This window comes from Mastigoproctus giganteus, chromosome 6, assembly GCF_048544385.1.
Source record: "Mastigoproctus giganteus isolate SK-2022 chromosome 6, ASM4854438v1, whole genome shotgun sequence".
NCBI classification, from domain to species: Eukaryota; Metazoa; Arthropoda; class Arachnida; order Uropygi; family Thelyphonidae; genus Mastigoproctus; species Mastigoproctus giganteus.
The window spans coordinates 14,962,942-14,988,254 of NC_143580.1; the positions used below are offsets into that span (position 1 = coordinate 14,962,942).

At 36.3% G+C, this 25,313-nt stretch overlaps 1 protein-coding gene across 2 annotated transcripts in view; it reads right to left on the minus strand.

Annotated features, from left to right (window-relative positions):
* Syt14 (Synaptotagmin 14) overlaps positions 1 to 25,313 on the minus strand; it is a 125,369-nt gene that overhangs the window by 88,837 nt on the left and 11,219 nt on the right. For both annotated transcript variants that reach the window (XM_090374972.1, XM_090374971.1), the window contains exon 2: positions 15,742 to 15,909. In XM_090374972.1, coding sequence (XP_090231098.1) covers positions 15,742 to 15,909 — 168 coding nt within the window. The remainder of the gene's footprint in view (positions 1 to 15,741; positions 15,910 to 25,313) is intronic.

The following is a 25,313-nucleotide window of genomic DNA, read 5'->3' on the forward strand; positions in this document are numbered from 1 at the left end:
ACTGATGAAGACATACTGCAGCTTTGCAGCCAACATGCCATTTGCCAATCTGAACTGGGTACTCTAACCCGGTTCCCTTTAAAACCCCATCCACATGCAGGGGAGGAAGGAGACAGGTCTGTCTCCTTCCTCCCCTGCATGGGGATGGGGTTTTAAAGCCTTCCCCCATACTTCACCTGGTGGGGCTCATCTCCACTGACCTCTTTGGGGATGCCTACTACTCTATCATCCCCATCCTTCTACCTGTTTTTCCCCCAGTCTTCAGTCTCCTCCCTCACTAAACCGACCGAGTACACCCCCTAACAATGCCACCAAATTCTAATCAACATTTAAATTCTACCACTTTCTTGTGAATTTCTTTTGGCAAAATTCTAGTGTCGCCCCTTTTTTTTATATAGGTCTTGCCACTGAAATCCTTGGAAATTAGGTGGTGGAGCCTGCCAGAGTACTTAAATAATCTACTGGGTGCCTGACCTGCCTCCTCGTGGCAAAGTGAGGGCAACGGTGGGTCCCAACAGCGGCCCAATGGCTAAATGGTCAGAGAAACAACAGAACAAAACACTAAACAACAAACCACTCTGCACACACTTTTTAAATCTCTGGTCTCCACAGAGTTCTGTGTCACTTACAAAGAATACAATGCAGAGATGGGGGAACCCCTGGTGCCGTCAGACAACTAACACACTTTCTTTACACTTAGAAGATGCAGAATAAGTTCACTACTTTGAATCAATATATTTTTAATGAAATAATGATTCAAGACATTTTCTAAATATCCATGCTGCTGAGAGACTGAATATTTTAAATATCTTGCAGAATAATGTTCCTAACAATGTCCAATCACTGGCAAAGTGATTGGATAAAAATAAAAATTTTATTTTTATATAAAAACAACAAGCTTAACATTTAATGTAATAAACAATTGTTGCAAATTACAATATAGCAGCATCCCCAATTTTATAAAACTACTGGACATAAATTATTTTCCTATTATCATTTACATACAACTGTAATCAGCGTTCTTTATTTAAAGTCAGAGGTAAGATTATCTTCTTAATCATCACAAAAGACAGTTTTAAGAGCTTTTACAATAGTTTTTTTTTTTTTTTTTGGTAGTTTTTGGCGCATCGGCTTCTGTGGCCATAATGCACCTCTCAAGGTTTTTGCAGTACTTTGATCCAAGCCCGAGGCGGGATTCGAACCCGCGACGCTTGGGTTGCCAGGCAGGTACTTTACCCACCCGGCTAGCCCACTTTTACAATAGTATTCTTTGTGATATTTCCATTTCATGCTGCAAAAAGAACTTAAGCACCTTACCTCAGATCTTATGGCATATATACTTGTTTAAATGCAGATTATAAAAATGATACAGTGCATGAAAAATCTTTATTATGCAAACCTTGAATGTACTATGCTGTTAAACTGTTATGGAATCAAAATTCCTATTCCATCTTTCACTAGAAGAGACTCATTTAATGGATGATAAATGTATCATTAAACACACAAGAGCAAACAACAATCTGATGATGAATCTTAAACTTTTACAAACAAAACCAACTCTAATTACTTTGTTTGAATAAATAAAATTATGCTAATGATACCACATATATTAAACAATAATATTTACTTTAGAGGTTTTGGCCAAATCTTTTTTAACATTATAGGAAGATCTATATAGAAACATATTATTCTTTTTTTTCTTTTTCTTTTTTATGAAAACCCCAAACACGAGAGGTATTAGAACCTATAATACTTGGTACAGTATTGGGTTGGAGGTTGAGAAGAAGAAAGAAGATATTTGTTGATGTTAGACTTCTGTAGACTGTAATTTTCAGGAAATACATATGAAGGAAGATTGTTCCAGAAAACGACAGTTGAATGAATAAACAAGGAAGATGAAAAGTTGGTTCTGTGAGTTTGAAGTTGGACAGTAAATAGATGTTGGCTGGTGGCTGCAAGTGTTCGGACTGTTTTGAAAGAGAGAGCAGGAATTATAGAAGTCAATTCAGAAGAACAGTGCCTATGGAAGTATCTGTAGAAAAGGCATGCAGCAGAAACAGTACATCTATGAGACTGCGAGTGAAGAGACTCTGTTAGAGATGAGTCATTAATTAACTTAATTGCCCTCTTCTGAATGGAATCTAGAAGCCTGAGAGCCGTTTGGGGGCACCGCCGCAGATGTGGGAACAATATTCCATGGTAGGGCAGATTTGTGATTTGTACAGAGTGAACAGCTGTTTGGAAGAAAAGTAACGGCAAGAGCAAAAGAGAAAACCCAGTTTTTTAGATGCACAGGAAGCAATATTTGTAATGTGCTTGTGCCAAGAGAGATCAGAAGTCAGGGTAATCTCCAAAAGAGATATATTATTATTATTAGCTACATGGTGCAAGGAAGCCCGAGGCTTATGCTGCACCAGCAAAAAAAAAAAAAATTCCTGAGCCACCCTGTGAGAGTGAGAGAGAGAGAGAGAGACAAAAGGGAATCACCAAGAAAGAGAAGAATGATGGTATCCTTCTGAGGACGCTGGGTGTGCCATGCCCATACTCACCAGATGTGAGCCCTTGGGGACAAATCTCATTTTGCCTAGAAATCTGTGTGTTACCAAAGATAAGCATAGGAACAGAAGAATCCTTTTTGTGAAATATAAGACAAAACTGAGTTTTAGGAGGATTGAAATCAACTGAGATCAGGTGGTAGATGACTTTCATCAACCGGTGAAATACCACCACTTTGCTTATTGGAGGGTTGAAGTGGTGAAACTCATGTTTAGTCTCTAGAGCAAAGTTTCCGGCATCCCCCTCTCCCCATACTTCTTCAACCCATGCACGGTACTAAGTACTACAGGTTTTGATACCTTTCGTGTTTGGGGGTTCTCATAAAAAAAAAAAAAAAAAAAGAAGAAAAAACTAAGTTGTCTTTGCATTTAAGATCGACATTTAAGGAATTGGTAGTGGATATTGGAGAAGTTGAAGCTGATTGAGCAGGGCAAGGTTTCTCAAAATGGAAAGTGGAATGCAATATACTATCATCTGCAAAACTATGGATAGGATTTCCAGTCAATGGAAGAAGGTCATTAATATACAAGAAGAAAAGAGTGGGGAAAAGAACTGAACCTTGGGGGACACCAGCATTAGTGGAGAAGTTAGAAGACAGAGAGCCATCTACCATCACCCTCAGTGAACGATCAGAGAGAAAACTGGATAACCAATTACAAAAAACAGTTGGCAAACCATAAGATGGAAGCTTGTTTAGAAGATCTTTATGCCAAACACGATTGAAAGCCTTTGAGACTTTGAGATGTCAAAAGAGCAACTGCTTGTGTTTCACCAAACGTTTCCATTGAATTTGTCCATAAATGGGCAACATAAGCTAGAATATCACCAATGGATCTACACTGATGGAATCCATACTGGCGATTGTTGATCAGACGGAAGGTTTCTAGGTAGTTTAAGAGTTGGCGGTTAATTGATTTCTCCATTACTTTAGAAAGAGTAGAAGCAATTGCAATGGGATGATAATTGGATGGGAGGGATTTGTCACCCTTTTTAGGAACTGGCTGGATATGAGCAAATTTCCAAGTAGAAGGAAAAACACCTTTGGAATAAGAAAGTGAAAAAAGGTGGCAAAGAACAGGAGTAGGTTCAGGAGCACATGTTTTGAGAACAAGTGGAGAAATACCATTAGGACCTGGAACTTTCTTAGCTACAAGATTCGTCAAAATCCTTCAGAAGACCACAGTAGGCATTAAATGGGCGTGTTGGGAATGGTGGGAGGTGTTTTACCAAGATCATTAATACATGAGTTGGAAGAAAGTTGGGATTCTAGCTCTTGTTGTTGGTATAGAACTTAATGACACAAGGGCTACTGAGGCCAAATTGTGTCTGTTCCTGTTTATTTACAGGCAACATATAATTATAGATGTTAAATTATATTCTCCTGTACAGGTCAATATATTTTAGGAACATCAAAAGTTCTACATTTGCTTCATTTCCGATGAAGTGAGATAAGTCATGAGAGATGTTCGATGTGGAGAGAGATTGGAAAGTGTTAAGAGCGGATGGTTGAATGTAAGGGACAATCAACCAGAAAATGACGGACCGTAAATTGCATTTGACAGGATGAACGCTGAAGTGCATTTTCTCCCAATAGCAGGAAGAGATGTGTATGATGAGTGTGTCCAATTCTGAGGCTTGCCAATACCACTTCCTCTCTTCTGTTTGGTCGGAAGCTAGAGAGCCACAGCTTTGGATCTTGCTTTATCTGGTAAAGTTTATTGTTGGTGTTACTTTTCCACTGACCAGTTGTTGTAGCATGCTTTGCGAATGATTGGCTTATAGTCGCTGAAAGGAACCCGAGTATGTTGTGTGTGTGTGTGTGTGTGTGTGTGTGTGTGTGTGTGTGTGTGTGTGTGTGTGTGTGTGTGTGTGTGTGAGTGAGAGAGAGAGAGAGGGGGGGGGTTGAGGATATTTAGTGGCAAAGTCAGCACTTTCATTTCCTGGAATGACCAGGTATCCAGCAGAAACTGATTGGACATGTTGCAGGAGATTAACTGGGAATGAATGTATTTCAAGACTGGATGAGAAATTCTTCCTTATGGCAGACACAGCACTGAGGGAGTCTGTGTAAATTATGGCAGGTGAGATGGATAGCTCAATAATTTTACCAAGTGCTAACTTGATAGCATATAATTCAGCAGTGAAGATGCCGTAGGCTAATGGTAGTGAGGCTGTAGCGGTAAATGAAGGAAATACTGCAGAAGCACCTACCGTACTCGCAGTTTTCGATCCGTCAGTATAGATTTTACAGGCACGGGAGTTCAGAGTAGCATGAGATGAGTGCAACTGCCTGATATTGCAAGGTATGACATTTTTCCCCCACTGAAGAAAATGTACATTGTAAGATGCAGAAACATATGTCCAAGGTGGAACAGGAGCAGCTGTGTCCTGAAGGATATCACTTAAATCAATATTCCAATTCTGAACAAGCTCTTTAATTCTGAGTGAAGCAGGTCTATTTTCATTTGGTTTGCTCTCATAGAACAAATCCCACCGAGTATTATAAAAATACTCCCAACTGGGGTGAGATGGTATACTCTGGATTTTAGCAGCGTATTGGAGCAACAATGTTTTCCTATGAAGATGTAATGGAGGATCATGCACTTCGATATAAAGACTTTGGGTTGGAGAAGTCGTGAACGCAGTCCTCAGAGCACTGTGCTGAATGATATTTAGACATTGTAAAGTAGTGCTTCTAGCAGAGTCATACTAGACAACCATAATCTAAGTGTGAATGGATTAAAGTTCTGTAAAGGTGAAGTAAAGTATATCGATCAGCTTCCCAAGACATGGACGAGACTGACTAAAGTATGTTCATATGCTTTAGACAAACATTTCTTAATTGAGTGATGTGAGCTTGAAAATTAAGCTTGCTGTCTAATATCAGACCAAGAAATCTGACGTTACTAGAAAGTGGGATTGGAATATTGTTGATATGTAATTCAGGATGGAGAGCCCGACGCTTGCAAAAGTGGGTGGCAGTGCATTTCTTTTCTGATAGTCGATAAACATTCCTTAAAGTCCACAATTCAATTTTGGTTATGGCAAGTTGGAGTTGGTGTTCAATGGTATTGATACTTTGAGACTGACAGGAAATCGTAAGATCGTCTGCATACATATAAGTTTCGACAGCTTTTGAGATATCATGTGTAATGGTGCTGACTCTAACTGCAAAAAGTGTTGAACTAAGTATCGATCCCTGTGGGACTCCTTCCTGAATGTGACAATCAGAGAGTATGCTTTTATACCAGACCTGAAAAGCGTGCAATTGCAGGAAATTTTTTATTATTTCAGGCAAATGGCCCCTAAATCCCAGATGGTAAAGATCCATAAGAATCACACGACGCCAGGTAGTGTCAAATGCCTTTTCAAGATCTAAGTTGACCATAACTAGATGTTGTTTTCTGACAAAGGCATTGCAGATATGAGATTTGGCTTTGATGAGCACATCTAGGGTTGATCTATTTTTTCGAAAGCCATACTGATGATCTGGAAGGAGATTCTGTGACTCCAGGATGTAGGTCTACTATGAATCATCCTTTTGAAAATTTTACCCAAGCAGCTCGTGAGAGATATGGGCCTATAATTTTGAACCAGAGTAGGATCTTTTCCTGGTTTTGGTATGGCAATAATAAAAGAATGGCACCAGGAAGAAGGATAAGCATTTTCATAGAAAATTCGATTGTAGAAAATCAACAAAGTAAGCAAGTCCTTTTCAGGTATATGCTTCAGCATAATGTAATGCTGAACTTAAAGGGTAGCTGTGGGGATAAGCACCAGACTTGATATGTAATTCAGGACTGCCAGTAACGATGACATGGGTTCGCGCCTCAAAAAAATATTTAAAAAAAAAAAAAAAAAAAAACGCCCAACGCCATCTAGGGAGTAAAGTAAAAACTATTTAAAATATGCAGCGCCATCTAGGGAGTGAAATAAGAACGAAAATAAAATTTTTAAGGCCGCCGTAGCCTAGTGGTCAGGCGTGCGGGTGCATAAGTACATGTGCTTTGAGTGACTGGGGTTCAAGCCCGTGACTGCTGAATACGGTGCCGTTTCTTGTATTCTGTCTATCTTGTGAACTCCTCTGACTGTTTGGTCGTCCCGGAGTATAAACAGAAAAAACATAAATAAATAAAATAATGAATACCATCTTGGCCTGCGGCACTATTGGATGATCTATTTAATGAATCTTTGAGTTCTTTTAATGTAAAAGGTTGGTTGTACAGGAAAGAACGGTGTATGAAGAAGCTGATTTTATGCCGTTCTGCAGCTACTCTGATGTTTTGGAAGGTGGATGCATAGGAAGTAGAAGCAGAGATTGTGGCAAACGATTCTGCTAGTGCATTAGCAACTTCTTCAGGAGTAGACATATCTTTCCCTTTCCAATTAAGTATTGGAGAGGGCAGCCGAGAAAATTTGCCATTTAGGGCCTATATCTTTCTCCAGATGAGCCAGGTGTTGGTGTCTTTGGTGATGGTTGAGGCAAAGGCAATCCACGAATCAGGTTTTGCTATCCGTCTAATTTGCCTTGCTTTAGCTTTAAGCCTCTTATAAGTGATTAAGTTAGTTGTGGTAGGATACTTTCGGAAATTATTCCACGCACGGTTTTTCTCCTTTTTGGCATGAAGGCAGTCTGTATTCCACCAGTGATTCCGGTGAATGCGATATGCCTTGGATTTTGGAATAGATCCATTGGATGCTGTCAGAATCTGATTGGTTATGTATGCAGTTACTTCATTAATTGGTTGTTTCTGAACATAAAGTCTGTCTAGATATATTTGGTAGGAATAGCCATCCCAGTTCACCTTTCTAAACTTTCAAGTGGATCGTTGGTCTGGATTTACAGTTCACCTTTGTAATGTGCAAATAATCGGAAAATGATCGCAATTAAAGGGATCGGTTAACACTGACTATGTCATTATCGTAAAAATTGACGGTGAGCAAATTGACAAGTCAATTACAGAAGTGGATCCTGTAGGTAGATGGGCATATGTGGGAGATCCAGAGTTTAGTAAATTTAGATCATTGTTATTCAAAAACTCCTCAATCAGGCGCCTCTGTAGCCAGGTGGACAGGGGCAGCAGTGCGTAGCACACGCTTCTTGATTAGACCGGGGTTCGAGCCCGTGACCACCAAATACGGAGGATGCAGAAAGGTCAAAGAATGACCACTGCATATCCCCGGAGCAATATGGCCTTAGTTAGTTGCCAATGCTCCTAAAATCCAAATAACAACAACAACAACTCCTCAATCAATTTGCCTCTTGCGTCCATTGTAGTGGATCCCCACTATGAATGGTGGCCATTAAAATCACCGAAAAGGCAAATTGGTGTTGGGAGTTGTGTGAGGAGATTGTCCAGTTCTGAATGAGGAAACGGCAGAGATGATGGAATGTAAATAGAAACAAGGGTACTGAATTACCAACTTCAATACGAGCTGCCACAGCTTCTAGGGAGCTTCGTAACTGAATGAGCCTCGAAGGAATATTTGAATTAATAAGAATAGCTACTCCTCCACCTGCAGGAGATTCTGATCTTCTATCTCGTCTGTACATGATGTAATTTGAAAATTTTGGCGAGATTTGCAGTGACAGGAATGTTTCCTGTAGGCATATGCCTATGGGATTAAATTGGGTGAGTAAATCCTTCAAGTCATCTGAATGGCTTCTTAGTCCTCTGCAGTTCCATTGTATGATGTTTTGCATTATTTGGGTTAAGTTGAGGAAGATTCATCTGACTGGTTTTTTTTGTACGGGGTATTTCTTCCGGTCTTTTTTTTAGGAACATGGGTTGTCCAGTATCCATTGTGTCATTGGTATGAAGTTCCAAGACGGGTTCCTCATAACCTTGGTGTTCATCCACTTCCATACTGTTAGTGGGTGCTTTGGTTTTCTTAGAATCTTTAGTAATTTTCAAATTTTGTATGTCACTCGAGACCATTGGAGTATCAGTTGGAATACTGATTGGAGTGCTAGTGGAGAGGCGCCTCCGTAGCCAGGTGGGAAGGAGCAGCAGTGCGTAGTGCACGCTTCTTGATTAGACCGGGGTTCAAGCCCGTCACCACCAAATACGGAAGATGCGGAAAGGTCAGGGAATGACCACCGCATTTCCCGGAGCAATATGGCCTTAGTTGCTAATGCTCCTAAAAACCCAAACAAAACAAAAAACAAAACAAGCTAGTGGCTTCACTGGTTTTAGTTTTAGGAGTATTTTTTCCAGATGTTGATAGGGAAGCTTTAACCCAGTTAGCAAGAGAAGTGCTGGGTGGAATTGACACATCTGTTTGAACTGCAGTTGACGAATAGCTCCGGGTGTGAGATGCATATGATCAACTAAGCATGGTCAACATAATCTGTCTGCGTGCCTCAGGATATGTGACTTTATGTTCAATTTTGTATTTTTGGATTTTTTTTCCAGTCTTTCACATTTCACATTATTGGAGAAAGCAGAGTGGCTTCCTTTGCAGTTAGGGCAAATGGGGGTTGAGGCTGAACAATCTGTTTGTGTATGGTCCTTTGATCCACAAATTGGACAGATGACATCCCCCTCTGTACACCTGCTGAGAATGCCCATTTCTGGCATTTACAACATTGAATCGGGTTTGGGATGTAAGGGCAAATTCGGCAATTTAAGTAGCCAGCTTTTACTGTGGATGGCAATTCTGGAGTGCTAAATGTTAAAAGATGATGGATCTAGTAGGAACGAGATTTCCATCTTTTTTGTCATTCATTTGGCACTGATCACTTTTTGACTGCTAAGTTCTTGAACTATTTCTTCCTCAGAGACTGTAAGTAGGTCTCACTCTGTGATAACACCTTTTGATGAATTTAAGGTGTTGCGGGGCCTGCCAAACGTTTTTCTTTTTAGCAGCCATTCAGAATGTTTAGAGGAAGCTGTTTTAATCAGGAGGTTTCCTGATGGCAGTTGTTTCACCATTTTTGGTAATTCAGCGATGGATTCCAAATATCTTTGGATTAGAAATGGCGATACCTTTCCTACAGGCTGGGTGGATAGGGAGTGAATTACCAAAAAATTTGGCAAGTCATGGCATTGTGCTACCCTACGAAGCCTTTTGGGTTGGTTCAGTTCATTATTAGGTGATGTCTCTGGCCTTCAGCTTGAAGGCTCTAGAGGAGGTGGATAGTCATTTATATCCATGGTTGTTCCTTTTTGCCCTGGAGGATAAACTTTTCCCCCAGGTTACCAGCCCCCGTGGAGGCAGGAGCAGTGCCACCTAGTGACCAAGCAACTGGAAAAATTAGTTTGTTAGTGAAAATTAATATATACTAAGAAAAAGAAAGGTGATTTCCTTTTCTGGGTTCTTACTCAATACCTGAAAAGTACAGAACCACTTATAATAAACTGAAAATTTTAAAAGCACTAGAAATTAAACAGAACAAGATCGCTGGGAAATCACTATTTATCGCTCACGAAAAATCGCTTGGACACTCTAACGCTTGGCACAGGGATGCTAGCAGGTCAGCTTTATCCTTGGCTGAAGTGACAACAGAACCATCTGGTTTTGACAGAGGTGGGAGCAGAGATGGGCAAAAGTTGCGGCCAATAGCTTTTGGCAAGAGACCAGAATACTTGGTTACCATTAGGGCAAGAAGCAAGTTTTCTACTCTTAGCCTATTCAAAATCTAGTTTGGACTGGTTAATAACTGCTTTACAATTGTTGCGAGCTTTGGTGTAGGCAGAAAATGAAACTGAAGAATTGGAAACAAGCCAATTACAATATGCAACGTTCTTCTATTGAACAGCCTTAGCACATTTATTGGAAAACCAAGGTTTAGACAAAGAACGAGATTTTAAAGTGAAGTGTGGAACAAAGGATTCCATTCCTACAAGAATAATTTCACTGACACGATCTGAGCAAATGTTGACATCAGAAGTTTTGAAACAGTAATTAGCATTAGCATTAGTAGAGGCATTTGATGCAAGAAAGCAAGCTTATGCAGCATCAGCCAAAAAAAAAAAAAAAAAAAAACCACTTCCACTTCACCCCTCTGTTCGTTCAAAATACCTGTCCAGCTGAGCCTTAAACTTATTTAGGCTATCAACCTCCACCACAAGGGATGGAAGTCTGTTCCACCAACCAACCACCCGCTGGCTAAAGGCAAATTTCCGCACGTCTATCCTACATCTGTCTTTCCTCAATTTGAATTTATGCCCTCTCAGGTGATTATTCTGAGCTAGAGGAAGAATCCCATCAGCATTGAGCATGCTTAAACCATTCAAGGCTTTATACACCTCTATCAGATCACCTCGCTGGTGCCTAGTCTCCAGACACTGTAATTTGCAAAACTTAAGCCTTTCTTCGTAAGAGCACCCCTTTGTTCCATTCACTAATCTTGTTGCCCTTCTCTGTACTCGTTCCAGCAGCTCTACATCCTTCTTGAAATGAGGCCTCCAGACCTGTATACAGTACTCTAGGTGTGGCCTGACCATCGCCTTATACAATGGAATAATCACCTCCTTATCCCTGCTGGAAAAATTCCTGTATATCATTGACAATACTCCATGAGCTACTCTTGCAGCCCGTCTGCACTGCTCAGAGAACTTCATATCTGCCTGCACAACCACCCCCAAGTCCCTTTCATTCTCTACCACTGTCAGTGTTGTACCACAGAGTTGATACGTTGCTCTGGGGTTGCTGTTTCCCATGTGTAGTACTTTACATTTGTCAATGTTAAACTTCATTTGCCACCTCTCAGCCCATCTGCTCAACCTTTCCAGATCCTGTTGCAGCAGCATAGTGTCAGTAGTGTCCTTGACAACCCTGCCAACCTTCGTATCGTCTGCAAACTTGGACATTAATCCCGATATACCATCATCAATATCATTTATAAATACAGAAAACAATAATGGACCCAACACTGAGCCCTGAGGGACTCCACTAATAACATCAGTCCACGATGAGCAGTGTCCATTGATTACCACTCTCTGTCTTCTCCCCCTCAACCACCCCTTTATCCATAGCAGCAATTTGCCTCCAACGTCACACTGCTCCAATTTGTGTAGCAGTCTTCCATGTGCAACAGTATCAAAAGCCTTTCTAAGATCCAAGTATATAATATCAAAGTTATTCCCTGCATCCAGTTCTTTTGTGACTGCATCATAGTATCCAATCAAATTGGGCAGGCAAGACTTCCCCTTAACAAAACCATGCTGTGTCTGAGCTATAACTGAAGTCTTGTCTAAATGATCCTGCAGTGCTTCTTTAACCAGTGCCTCCATTAATTTTCCTGGAACAGAAGTTAAGCTCACAGGTCTATAATTACTTGTGTCAGCCTTTGATCCTCCTTTGTGAATTGGGGTCACATTTGCACATTTCCAGTCTATGGGTACCTCCCCTGAGTCCAAGGAAGCTCTCATAATTATGGCTAAGGGTTTGCTTACTTCCTTTGCTGCCTCCTTTAATATAACTGGATAGATCCCATCCACCCCGGGTGCCTTTCTTGTGTTTATCTTCAACAGTTTCTGCTCAACTTTACTCCCAGTTATTTCAAGATTCTGTAGCTTACTGCTAGAGTTGAATACACCTCTGGCATTCCCCTCGCTGAATAACTCCTCATGTGTGAATGTCGATGCAAAATATTCATTTAGTTTGTTAGCTACCTGAGCAGGATCATCAATACTTGACCCATCAATATCAAGTGGACCAATCTGATTCATCCCTTTCCTTCTAGAGTTTACATAAGTAAAGAACTCTTTGCTGTTTTTCTTTGCATCCCTTGCCAAGGATTTCTCGTAATCTGCCTTTGCCTGCCTAACCTCCTTTGTAACTTGGTTGCATATCAACTTGTATCTATCATAGGCTTCTGTGTCATGTGTTAATTTGTAAGTATCCCATGCATTTTTCTTCTCTGCCATATGCCTCATTAGTTCATCTGACATCCATTTTGGCCTAAACCTTGAACAATATTTCTTAGTTGGTATGTAAAGCCTAGTAGCTTCCAAGATAAGTTCTTTGAATGCTTCCCATTTTGAATTTTCTGTTGGTAACATCATCAGTTGGTCCCACTGTATAGAATTTAAATACTGTGTCAGTCCATCGTAGTCGCCTTTACGGAAGCAATAACCCTTCCCTTTACCCCTAATGGTAGTTACCTCTTTGAGTAAATCCCACTTCAGCACACTGTGATCACTGCCACCTAGTGGTTCATTTATCTGCAGATTCTTAATGCATGAAGAATCACTGCTGATAATCAAATCAAGAGTATTACACCCTCTAGTTGCCTCCCGAACATGCTGATGTAGAAAACAATCATCCAATAAGTAGAAAACAATCATCCAATAAAATCATCCAATAATCCGACCAAGGAAAATAAATCTCGCAGGTCATCCCATTTTGCATTCTTGTAATGCCAAACAACATGAGGTTGGGAATAGCCATGAGATAAAGGCTCCATTGGAGATGAGACAATAACCAAATTGTGATCTGAGGTGCCTAAAGGACCACTCACTTCAACCGTGTACTTAGAAGGGTTGTTTGTGAGAAAAAGATCAAGCGTGTTGGCTGTATGGTTAGGATTGTCCGATATTCTTGTAGGTAAATGAACAATCTGTGCAAGGTCATTAGTAAACTGTTATCATAATACAGACATCACTTAAAGCCATTAATGTAGTCTTCTCTATATACTATAATCACCTGACAACCAACACTAGTTCAAAACTAAGCTGTCTACCAAATGTATGACTGCGAAAATATGCAAGTCTACATTTTATGTTCACGACAGTATCCGGTTTTTTTTTCCCCTAATGGAACTGCCAAGACACACAACAGATTTATACATACAAATAATAATTCTACAGCAAATATTTAGCAAGGATATCCTTAATATTTTATACTATATAATAAACATATAAATATAATTACATTCTTTTAAGCCTTTACATATTTTTAACTAAAAATATTTACATATGTCACTGCTAATGAGAATGTTATCTTATGCTCTATTATGGATGGCATAAGATAACAAAATAAAGGCATATGATGGTAAATTACACAGAAATTATTAGATATAATTTTGACAAATTTGTCTAAATGGTCTGTCAATATAACCATGTATAACAACCTGAAAATGTAGAAGTTTCTGCAATCTAATTGGGGTTTAGAAGGCTCTGAGAAGGATAGTAAAATGAATGAAGGCAAAAGTTCGCAGTATTAAATGATACTAGAAGCATGGGACATAATTCAAACTAGGGAGAAGAATTATAGACTGAACTGCAGGAAGTTAGATCTTATAGGAAAAGGGAAAATGCATAGTTTTTTTGGGGGAGGGGGTTGTATAACAAAAGTGTCTGGCTTACTTATAATTTATGGTTAATGCTAATACTTGAAACGGTGGATTGATGACTGACATCATCAATCCACCTTCCTCTTGGTCTGCCTCTAATACTATTACCATTCATTTTTAACTTCAAAGAACTGCTTAGCTAATCTTCTTTCTTCTATCCTTTCTACAATCCTACATCATCTTAAGTTTTCTTCCCTTACCTTTGACTGGCCATTAATTATTTCAAGATGTTTCTTATTTCCTCATCTGTAATATTCTCTTACCACTGCTTCTATCTGTATCTGCTAGTGCCATTTAATCTTCTTAAAATTCTCATTATTGAAGATTCCAATGTTTGTTCAATTCCTTCATTTCTTACCCAGCTCCATAGGTTAAAACAGGCTTAAAAACTACAATTTTGTATTTTGGCTAATTTTCTTTTGTTCAAAATGAATTTCTTTAGCTGACTTCCTGCTTCACTTCATTCGCTGTATTTTCCAGCTGTTCATTTTCACGGCTAATCTTCCATCATTTTTAAACACTGATTCTAGATATAAAATTGTTAACTTGTTCCAATTTTTGATTCTTCAGTCTAAATTTTATTTATCTCTTCCAAATCTCATAAATTTGTTTTCACATAATTAATTTTCATAACTTATCTAATTTATCTATCTTATTTATCTAATTATTTAGAGATTCTTGAAGACCTTGCAAGCTACTACTTAACAGCATGATATCATCCACATATAATAATTATCTAATTTTTACATCTTCCACGACATTCTTTAATATACATTATTTTATTAAATGATTTGTGGAAATTATAAAATAAATTAGCAATATGTGCAACCTTCCCTCACTACAAGTTTAACCCTAAACTCTTTTCCAATGCCCTCCTTCAATTTTCACTGCAGACAAGCAATTTTTAATCAAACTTTTTATTCCCCTTAAAATATTATTTATAATCCCATGCTTTTGAAAAAGATGGAAGAGCAGATTTCTAGGTACTATTATATTCAATTTCAAGGTCTTATATTCAGGTCTCATTTCATCCAACAAATGCTAAATACAATTTTTTTATAATGTTCCCATGACTTTTCTATAATTTGTCTTAGTTAAATATTTGATCCTGGCATTTGACCTATTTGCCCTAAACCTGAATGATCATTTCTAAGGTAATGCTCAATAATAAGATACTAAGATAATAATAAGATACTCTCTAAGATACTAGAATATATTTTACTTTAAGGATATAAATTCCTCTGTAATTTACACATTCAGATTTATTTTACTTTTTATATACTGGTACAGCTAATACCCTGCTGCAAATTTTCTGTTCTTTTGAAAATTACCTCTAGATAATGCAATATAACTGCTATGACCTTATTTTTCCCAAATTTTGGCATCGTCCCAAACAATACATATCATGATTGTTTTATACTATTATTTATCCAATTTGTTTAGCTGTCTAACAAAAACAGTGTTCATCAGAATTTGCAATCCAACCAATGTAAAATTTCTACAGCAGGCCAGTGACCATTCATAATTACAAATACATATTAAACAACATGAATGTCAAATTAAAAATCAGAAATATTAATTCTAGTTTGTAACCGAGGTATTTTAAAATTAAATTCTGTATTATTCCTTTTTTTAATCATGAAATGTAATAAAATGGAATACATAAAACTTGAGAATATCCAAAAAAATGGCAAATGTTAATTTTTTTGTGTAATGATCCTTAGAATTTTAAAATTTATATTTGTAATAGTGGTTATCAGGTGGAAAAAGAGGGGAACAGACACAGAAGAGAACGCCATTTTCTTTGCTATGAAAAAAAAAAAAAAAAAAAATTCTACAATTCAAACTTTTTTTAAAATTAAAAAATAAAATAAATAACTTACCAAGGTCTTTAGTCACAGGTTCTCTATGGTCAACAAGAGGCCTATCACAACAAGGAAATCCTCCAATAGTTGTAAAGCAGAATTTTTTATTTAAATACAGATAAAATACAACCAAAAGAACAAGAAATGCTCCAACAGCTCCCAAAAAAGCTGAAGCTTCAGATGGTACTAAAAGAAAAGTTTAATTCAATTAACTGTAGACATAAAGAAAATGAAAATAATGACTATATAACAAAATAAAACATTCAGAGTAACACAAGCAATGCAAAAATTTCACTGCAGTTTTTTTGATTTATTTATTTATTTCTAAGTTCAGTATTTGCAAAAAAAAAAAAAAAAATAAAATAAAATAAATTGGATTTGCATATGCATAGCAATCATTTGATTGGTTGTAACATAATTTGTGCCAGAGGTCATTTGAATTGCATGCTCGAATTAAATGTGCATGTACAGTAGGGCTACTACTTTTTCCCTTTCAATCCAGGGACAAAATAGCATCAACATAAAGAATGTGGAAAAGAAACATGACATTCCGTATTTCCAGAGAGACAGAATTAAATTATAATTTATTATTAAATAAATGAAATTACAGTTACATTATAATATTAATCAGATTATAAAAATAAAATAATTATTGAATTATATGCTAGGAGGATTATCCTGTCTTCTCATGTTTTTTGGCAGCTATCAAGATTTACACTACTTAGTTTACAATGACCTTAATGCTCACAGCAGAATAAACTTTGCCTTCAAACAATATACAAGTATTGCAGCACTACTTTCAAGAAAATTATAACTTCGTTTTTATTTTTTATTTATTTGCTTACAATCACCTCACAGAAAAACAAATACGACATAGGTAGAAATTATACATAAGATACTGCATACAGATTTGAGAGAAAAAAATTTTTTCCTCAAAGAGGTAACACTGCAACTACAGAAAATCTTTCAATATGCACTTATTAAATTAGCTTATTTTAAACTCATAAATTAAAATATAGAAACTCAGAATAAAATCATACATGCAGTTAATCAAAAGATTTTTGATTTATTCAAGTTACAAATTGTTTCTTCAACTTGAAGGTATTGATGAATAAATCAATATCAACTTGATTAGTTAAGAACATCACTCTGTTTTACTATCCAGTTTTAGCAAATTTAGTGATGAATAATTTATATACCCAAAGTGAACAGTAAAAACTTATAAGGCATAGCACTCTAGAGTTGTGAATGTTTTTCAATATAAATTTGTTCAGCACTCATGTTGAGTAACTTTCACTTCTCATACAAAGAAATTATAAACATAAAAATTTAGCCAAGTTTTTTTTTTTTTTTTTTTTTGAATTTTTTCAGTAATGTTTACAAGGTTCCACCTAATTTTTTTATTATGCAATTTTAACTGCACATGTATTCAGAAAAACCTATGCCCGGATTGGTAAATTCACTTGCACTGTTGATTTGTTCCCCTCCTTAATATTATAACCATAGGAAATTTGTTTAATTCCATGGCAACCTTTATAAGTTATAAACAACATAAAAATTTAGCCAAGTTTTTTTTTTTTTCCCCTTTTCAATAATGTACATACACATACACATTTGTTGTGATTTTTAGATCATTGCAAATGATCAAACTCACAAACCAATCTATGGATTCCTCTATATACAAATAGTCATGTACAGATTCTTACTTTAATAAAGAGTATTTCAGTGAGATAATATCACCTATCTCTCCAGTTGTTTGCAGAATTACTTTGGGGAAAATTATGAAGAGTGGACTCTAATAAGAGTAGACTCTAAATCCTGCTCTCTCTCTATTTAATCTATCCTGCTCTCTCCTATCTATCCTGCTCTAAATCTATCCTGCTCTCTCCACCCAATCACTTATATATCCCTCTCTCAAATAGTATTCCCAACATGGTAATGCAACCTGAGATAGGCACGTATAAAGTATCACCATGTACCTCTTCCCTGATGAGTTTCAATTTAGCCTATAGTCAAGATTCCAGATATTTTATTTGGAGACAAAAAAGAACTTGATACCACCAACCAAAAAAGGGATAGTTATGATGCCAGTATGATGGTTTGAGGTGGAATCACCAATTATCATGTCCCTTCATGTGTTCAACAGGGATTTCCTGACTGTCCAGATGAGACACACGAGAGACCCAAGTAAGACTTAATGACGCCACTGGCCCTGATTTTCATTTGATGAGCAACAATATTTGTCCTCAGAGTCTTGTCCCAAAAGAACAATAATAAACTAAAGATATCCAAAGAATGGAGTGGCCAGCAAGATCAGTGGACCTAAATCTCATTAAACATGTGACATGTCTAAGAGAAAAAGTCTGCTCAAACAAGGTCAGCAAGAAATTTTTAAAAATTTTGAAGCATGGACAACATATTTATTCATTTAAGAATGTTAATACTGTTGAAAAATGAAACAGGTCTAAACATAAAAATATCCCTACAGAAAAAAAGTTTATTAAAAAAATCCTAAAACAAAATCTGAGAGTGAATTTCATCAAAGCTATCCTTATACTCTCATTCAAATGTTTTTCAAGTAGTAGTTAAACTGAATTTCATTTAATTTCCAGATTCACTTAAATAATATTGAAGCAACATGCAAATTCAGTTGGTTGAGGGGGTCCCCTTGGGTTAATATCTACTAGGAAGTAGATATTAACCCATAACCTGGGCATGCCAGTGTTTCTGGGATATCACACAGATAAATGGAATAAAAAGTAAAAAGATTTTATAACCTTAAAAATTGGTAAGAAGTAATTCAAAATTGCTCACTGCTTGATACCAGCTTATTTTCAATTTTTTTTATATTAAAAGCATATATTCTTAATTATTTTTTGAAAATAAAAACCCTTTGCAGCCTTTTAGACATTTTATTACCATCTCTCTTATTCAGGAGTTCTGAATATTATCTCCATTATTATTTTGACTGACAATGGGCTAAAAACGTCAATAGGGCAAACCCCCCCCCCCCCAAAAAAAAACCGGTATACTTCAACAATTGGATGTCAGGCAGTCTCTTCCGTTGCATAAAGCCAGAAAGTGTAACGACTGAATCTGCCACCATGAAATCTAAATTTGCTGAGCATAAAATTTAATAACTGGATGCAAGGAAAGCCACTAATTTTAAATTCATGTTTTTCATAACATGGAAATTTCTGGTAAGAAATCAAAGAAAACACATTTGTTGAAAGTATGTATTGGGAGTTTTAGCTGTGTGATTGAATAAACAAAGAGCATGAAATCACTTGGGATCTCATGATCAAATTTTTTTCCCTTATATGAGGTTCCCTTCCAGTTACTGCTCAAATCAATAAGAGACAGACTGAAATTTCCCATAACAAAGCACTCAACACATCCATTCCATCTACATACAGATGCTCTCATCATACTTTTCACAGTCTTCTGGTGTATAGTATATCTCTACTTACATTTTGTTTCCTACTACCTCACACCACACAGACTCAATGCTGTCATGTGTCAATTCCATACTCATATATGAATATGCTCCTGTCATTTACATGCTACTTTTGATGAGTAGCATCCTCTACTATCTGTCTTTCCTAAATATATTGAACATAGCATAGCAAAACTAATCATCATCCTCCATTTTTCAGTGACACCAAATTTTCGTTATACCTATTATGTCAGTGTTAGTTGTCTTAACCAAGAGTTCAAACTGACTCATTTTATTAACAATTTTCTTAGTGTTACTAAAAACACAGTTCAAACAAAGTATGGGGCAAATCAAAAAGTCTTTAACAGCATTTTGTTTATTCAACAGATGCTGTCATGACATAGTTATGGGCATTCCAGAATACAATTAAGGACAATTCAGTTTTTACTGGATGCAGCATGCAAACATTTCAGGGATATTTCCATGTGATTTGGCACTGGCAGTACAACCTTCCGACAGGAAACCAATGAAAACAGTGCCTTTGCTATCCCAAAAGCACATAACAGCACTTTCTGTGCTGACATATTCTAGTAGAACTTTTTTGGGCAGAGGGAAAGGAGAGGGTGTTTCCACACCATACTTTGAACCTTCCATTCTGGAGTATAATGGTGAATCTAACATTCATCTCTGCAATGATACATCCAAAAATTTATCCCTTTTACAGATAGCATTGCTCGTGTTACAGGCTGAATGCAACATGCAAATTTCTTGATGGCTTTTTCAGCACTCAGTATATTGCAACCTTTCTGTAATGAAAGGAATCATGTATGATATTGTAAACAGTTCAGTAGGAAATCTGAGATCAGCTGAAAAGACCTTCATGTCATTTGAGTGTTGTTTTGAATGGTGGCATACATGGCAACAATGTTGTCTGGATTTGTTGACATCCTTGGTCAATCATACTTTGCCACATCAATAACATCAGCCTATCTATTTCTGAACTGCTTACACTACCAATTTATCATCTGCCATGACAAACATTTCTTCTTATATACAGATTTCTGGTTTTACAAAAACTGCACTAAACTTTATTGTTCCTCTGGTATGTATATGCTTGGAATGATGCAATAGACAGTGAAAAGTGAAGTATAACTCCTGGAAAAATCTTATGCTTCATTTGTATATTCTGAATGTTTATAACCATAACATTTCAAAAAAAAATGCTGGGACCTATAATAAAATATATCCCCCACCCCCCCAAAAAAAACCACCTGATAAACTTCTGTTATATACCAAGGTAAAAAAAAAAAACACCTGATAAACTTCTGTTATATACCAAGGTGTCAAGGTGTCACAGTTCAATTCCAACATTTAATTCTGTCATATTCTTGCACTGTTCTATTTAACAATTCTGGCACACTAAAGCCATAATGAGAGTGTATATGAACATGCTTTTCTGCAATAACAGTAAAAATTAATAAATATAAGCCTTTCCAAATAAAAAAATTAAAACCCTGTATCACAATTGCTCCTGTAAAAGGAACTACAGGCATACCTCGGTTAACGTTACCTCTGATAACGAAGCTTCGATATAACGAAGTCCGCAATTTCAAGCCCCATTTAACATAAAAAATATTCCAGTTTAATCACCTGAAATCTAAACAAACTGAAGAAATTACGAAAACCTTTGGGGCTTCTCGTGGTTGGTTCGAGAAATTTAAAAAACGGGCCAGGATTCATAGTGTAAAATTAACAGGAGAAGTTTCCAGAAAAACTAAAGGAAATAATTGAACGTGAAAAATTTCCACCAAATTTGGTGTTCGATGTTGACGAAAGCGGTTTGTTCTGGAAACGGCTACCAACAAAAAAGCTTCATTTCTATTGAAGAAAAATCAGCTGCTGGGTTCAAAGCAGCCAAAGACCGTTTAACGTTACTCTTTGGATCAAATGCCTCTGGCGATTATAAATTAAAATTGTTATTAGTTTACCATTCAGAAAATCCGAGGGCGCTAAAAGGTAACATAAAAATGAATTTACCTGTAATATGGAAACCAAATAGAAAAGCGTGGGTTACCAAGGACTTATTTACTGATTGGTTTGTTAACCACTTTTGTCCTGAAGTAAAACGGTATTGTCAAAAAAACAACTTTGAAGAAAAAGCTCTTTTGTTGTTAGACAATGCTCCGGGATATCCTACTGATCTTAACACGTTGGTCACATGCATTCCTGTCAAAGTTGTGTTTCTTCCAGCAAACACAACTTCCCTGATTCAACCATTGGATCAGGGAGTAATAGCATCATTTAAAGCTTATTATCTGCGCCGAACATTAAGCAATTTAACTGAACTAGAGGATAAAGAGGAAATGACAGTTAAAACTTTTTGGAAAAACTACACCATTAAAAACGCAACTGAAAACATTGATAACTTAGTGACTTCTTGGAAAGAAGTCACTAAGAAATGCTTAAATGGAGTTTGGCGCAAAATATGGCCAGAAGTTGTACTAGAAGAAGAAAATAACATCCAAGAAATTAGAAATGAAGTTATCCAGATGGCTCAATCAATAGGTTTCGAAAATGTCGATGAAGAGGATGTTAGAAATTTATTGAATGCAGAAGATGATGGTTTTTCAGTGGAAGATTTAGAAAACCTTGTTAGCAACGAAGACAAAGATAATGAAGACGAAGTTAAAGAAGTTCCTGCCGAAAAGTGTTAACAACCAAAGATTTAAAAAGGTGCTTAAATGACATTGAAAACGTTTTAAATTTTTTTAGTGAAAATGATCCTGATTTAGGAAGAAGTTTTATTGTTGAGCGATCAGTGTTAAATGCAATAACTCCGTATAGGCAATTGTTAAATGAAAGAGAAAAAAAGCATAAGCAATCAACTTTAGACTCATATTTTAAAATGTGATTTCACTTTGTATGTAAGTTGACTGTTTATTTAATAAAACTTTTCTTTGTTCGAAAAAAAAGCTTTTCATTTTCTTTACGTAGGAACGTATCCCTATTCTGGCCATAGTATTTTTACCTCTGAAAACGAAGTTTCGCTTAACGAAGTAATTTCGTGGAACGCATCCTATTCGTTATTCGAGGTATGCCTGTATTATGATACATTAAGGAGGTAACTGTAATACATTCACCTAACTCAACTAATATTTTTAGCAACATTATGAAAGAAACTGAAACAGGCATTTCTTTGTCCATCATCTTTAAAATTTTTGCCCAAATCAGTCCATTATTATCATCATCATCAGCTGTTTTCCATCCACTGCAGGATGAAGGCATCTCCAGGAACTTTTCAGTTTTTTCTGTTTTGTGCAATGGCCATCCATGTACTACACACAAACTGGTGAATTTCATCTGTCCATTTTCATTTTTCTATTCATAGTTGGTGCATTCTACAAGAATGAGGTCAATTTAAACTAATGTCATTAACTCAGAGTTGGGCATGCAGGGTCTTTGAGACCCCCCCCCCACGTTTTCAGCAATTTTGTGCTTTTCATCTATTTGGTCCACACGGTTGAAACTATGTCATATGGAACACCAATGAGGCCACCTGTCCAGCTCAGGGTTAAAAGCACTTTTAGTTTTGGCCGTTCACTTTTTTTTGTAAAGCTTGCAGTTATCATACTTATTACAGATTTTCATATTAAAACATACAATGTTTATAACTTTAGTATAGGCACCCATGTATTAATATCAATAAGAGTTATGAAAAAATAAAACACTTAAACCAACAAATACAGTGAATTCCTACTGCAGCTAAAGCTAAACTGGCATACACAATTCTGTTTCTGTAGTGCAAATCACCTAATATTAAAATTAAAATAAAACATAAAAATATGATATAAAATATTAATAAAAACATCCATCATAAAAATAACTGGAAGAATACTGTAAAAACATTAACATATATATAAACTCACATTTTATCACATTTTATTTGATACTCAGAGTATTTCTCAATAAGCATTAATTGTAAAAAATATTTAGCTGCATATGAGGATCAGTCACACACAGTACTAAATAACAAGGCATTTTAGTATTTGCAGAGACAAATGATACAAGGAAGAAAGCTTATACAGCGTCATTAAAAAAAAAAAAAAAATACTACTCCCATCTCATCTTTCCACCCTCTCTAATAATTTAAATTCCTTTCTAAATTTATTCAGCCTACCAACTTCCTATTTTGCTATATGACATGAATTTCTTGGATTAACTATGGTCTTGTGGTTAAAATGCAGTCACAAGTAAAGTGACTGAATTTTTGGATCCATATGCTGCCACAAAAGGTGCATGGCTCACAGCAAACTGTGGTGCTAAAAGTTTATTGCCTTTAATTCAATATACATATAGTCACAATGAATATGTAAGCTCATTCTGGCCTCAGCAGTCTCAAGAATAAAGAAAAATTCATTATTATCTATTTTAACTTTTTTCAACACTTCCTCCTCCTATAACAATTTGTAACAGCAGTTACGATTTCATTCTCCTTCCCGTTATTACATAATAAAATTTAAAATATTACTTATTTAGATAGAATTTACATGACCTCTCCTATTACACATCAATAATACAGCCTCATGACATTTTACCTGATCTCTCCCTCCTAATTTTGAGAATTAAACAAATTTGCATTAATTCATTGAAGACCCAGCAAGTAATGTTACTGATTTTTTACAGCAAAATTTAAGAACATACTGGATATCACTAATCACATGGCCCCTACAAACATCACAATTTTATCAAACTAATATAGAAAAATAATGCATACCCATACCAGTAATTTTGTGTGATGAAAACAGGGTAAAGCATTATTTTAATGAACAAATATTTTTAAGCTTAATTTTTTATATGCTGTGCATTAAGCAAATTAGCGCCAATTCATTCAAGATTTGGAAACAAACCAAATAAAAAGTGTTTATTCTCAATTAATTAATCATAGCACACAAATCCACCCTACCATGGAATACTGTTCCCATATCTGGGAGCACCCCCCCCAGATGTGGAAACACCTCAGGCTTCTAGATTCCATTCAGAAGAGGGCAGTTAGGTTATTAATGACTCATCTCTAACAGTCTCTCCACTCTCTGTCTCACAGACTTACTGTTTCTGCTGCATGCCTTTTCTACAGATACTTCCATGGGCACTGTTCTTCTGAATTGGCTTCTACAATTCCCGCTCGCTCTTTCAAAACAGTCCAAACACGTGCCGCCACCAGTCAACATCCATTTACTGTCCAATTTCAAACCCACAGAACCAACTTTTCATCTTCTTCATTTATTCATTCAACTGCCGTTTTCTGGAACAACCTTCCTTCATACGTATTTCCTAAAAATTACAATCCACAGAAGTTCAAGTCTAATGTCAACAAATATCTTCTTTTGTCTTCTCAACCTCCAACCCATGTATGGTACTAAGTACTATAGGTTCTAATATCTCTCGTATTTGGGGTTTTCATAAAAAAAAATAAAAAAAGGCACCCATTTACATTCTCTATTATTTAATATAATAACTCACAGGGATTTGACATGAGCTAAAGTTAATAACAGTAATTCTAATATGCGTAGAATAGCTTACTCTGAGCCTGTCAAGTGCAGACAATATTTCAGCAATTCATGCTGTTCGTCTGCTGTCTACACAGCTGAAACTCCTAATAGCTGTTTTTGAAAATGGTTTCATTGATTACTCCAGTGAAACTTCCAGAAATTTCTGTTAATTATCTCACAATTAGGAAAAATTCAGGAATTATGTTAAACCTAATTATATGCACATGTTGCATGGCATCTGCCATGTATAATTATTGATAACCAGCTGGCTTTACTGGTTTGGGCTTTGCTCCAATTAGTAACACTCTCTAGTTTCATAACATTGAAACATTGTCGAAATCAAACTATTGATGCACATGCTTCATGTTTCACACAGTGAGTGCTCCTATTATTTACAGACTGGCATCCAACTGCATGCATTTTTTGCGTGGATTTTTCAATTTGCATGTTACTCTTTGGCAGGTCTAAGGGGAGTTTTAATTCGAAAAAAATAATTAAAAACCATGTTTAATATAAAAAATGGATTTTTTAACATTTGTGTTCAGAAAAGATTGAAAATAAAAGTGGAATCATAAAAAATGAACAATTTTGAATTATTTTTTTCT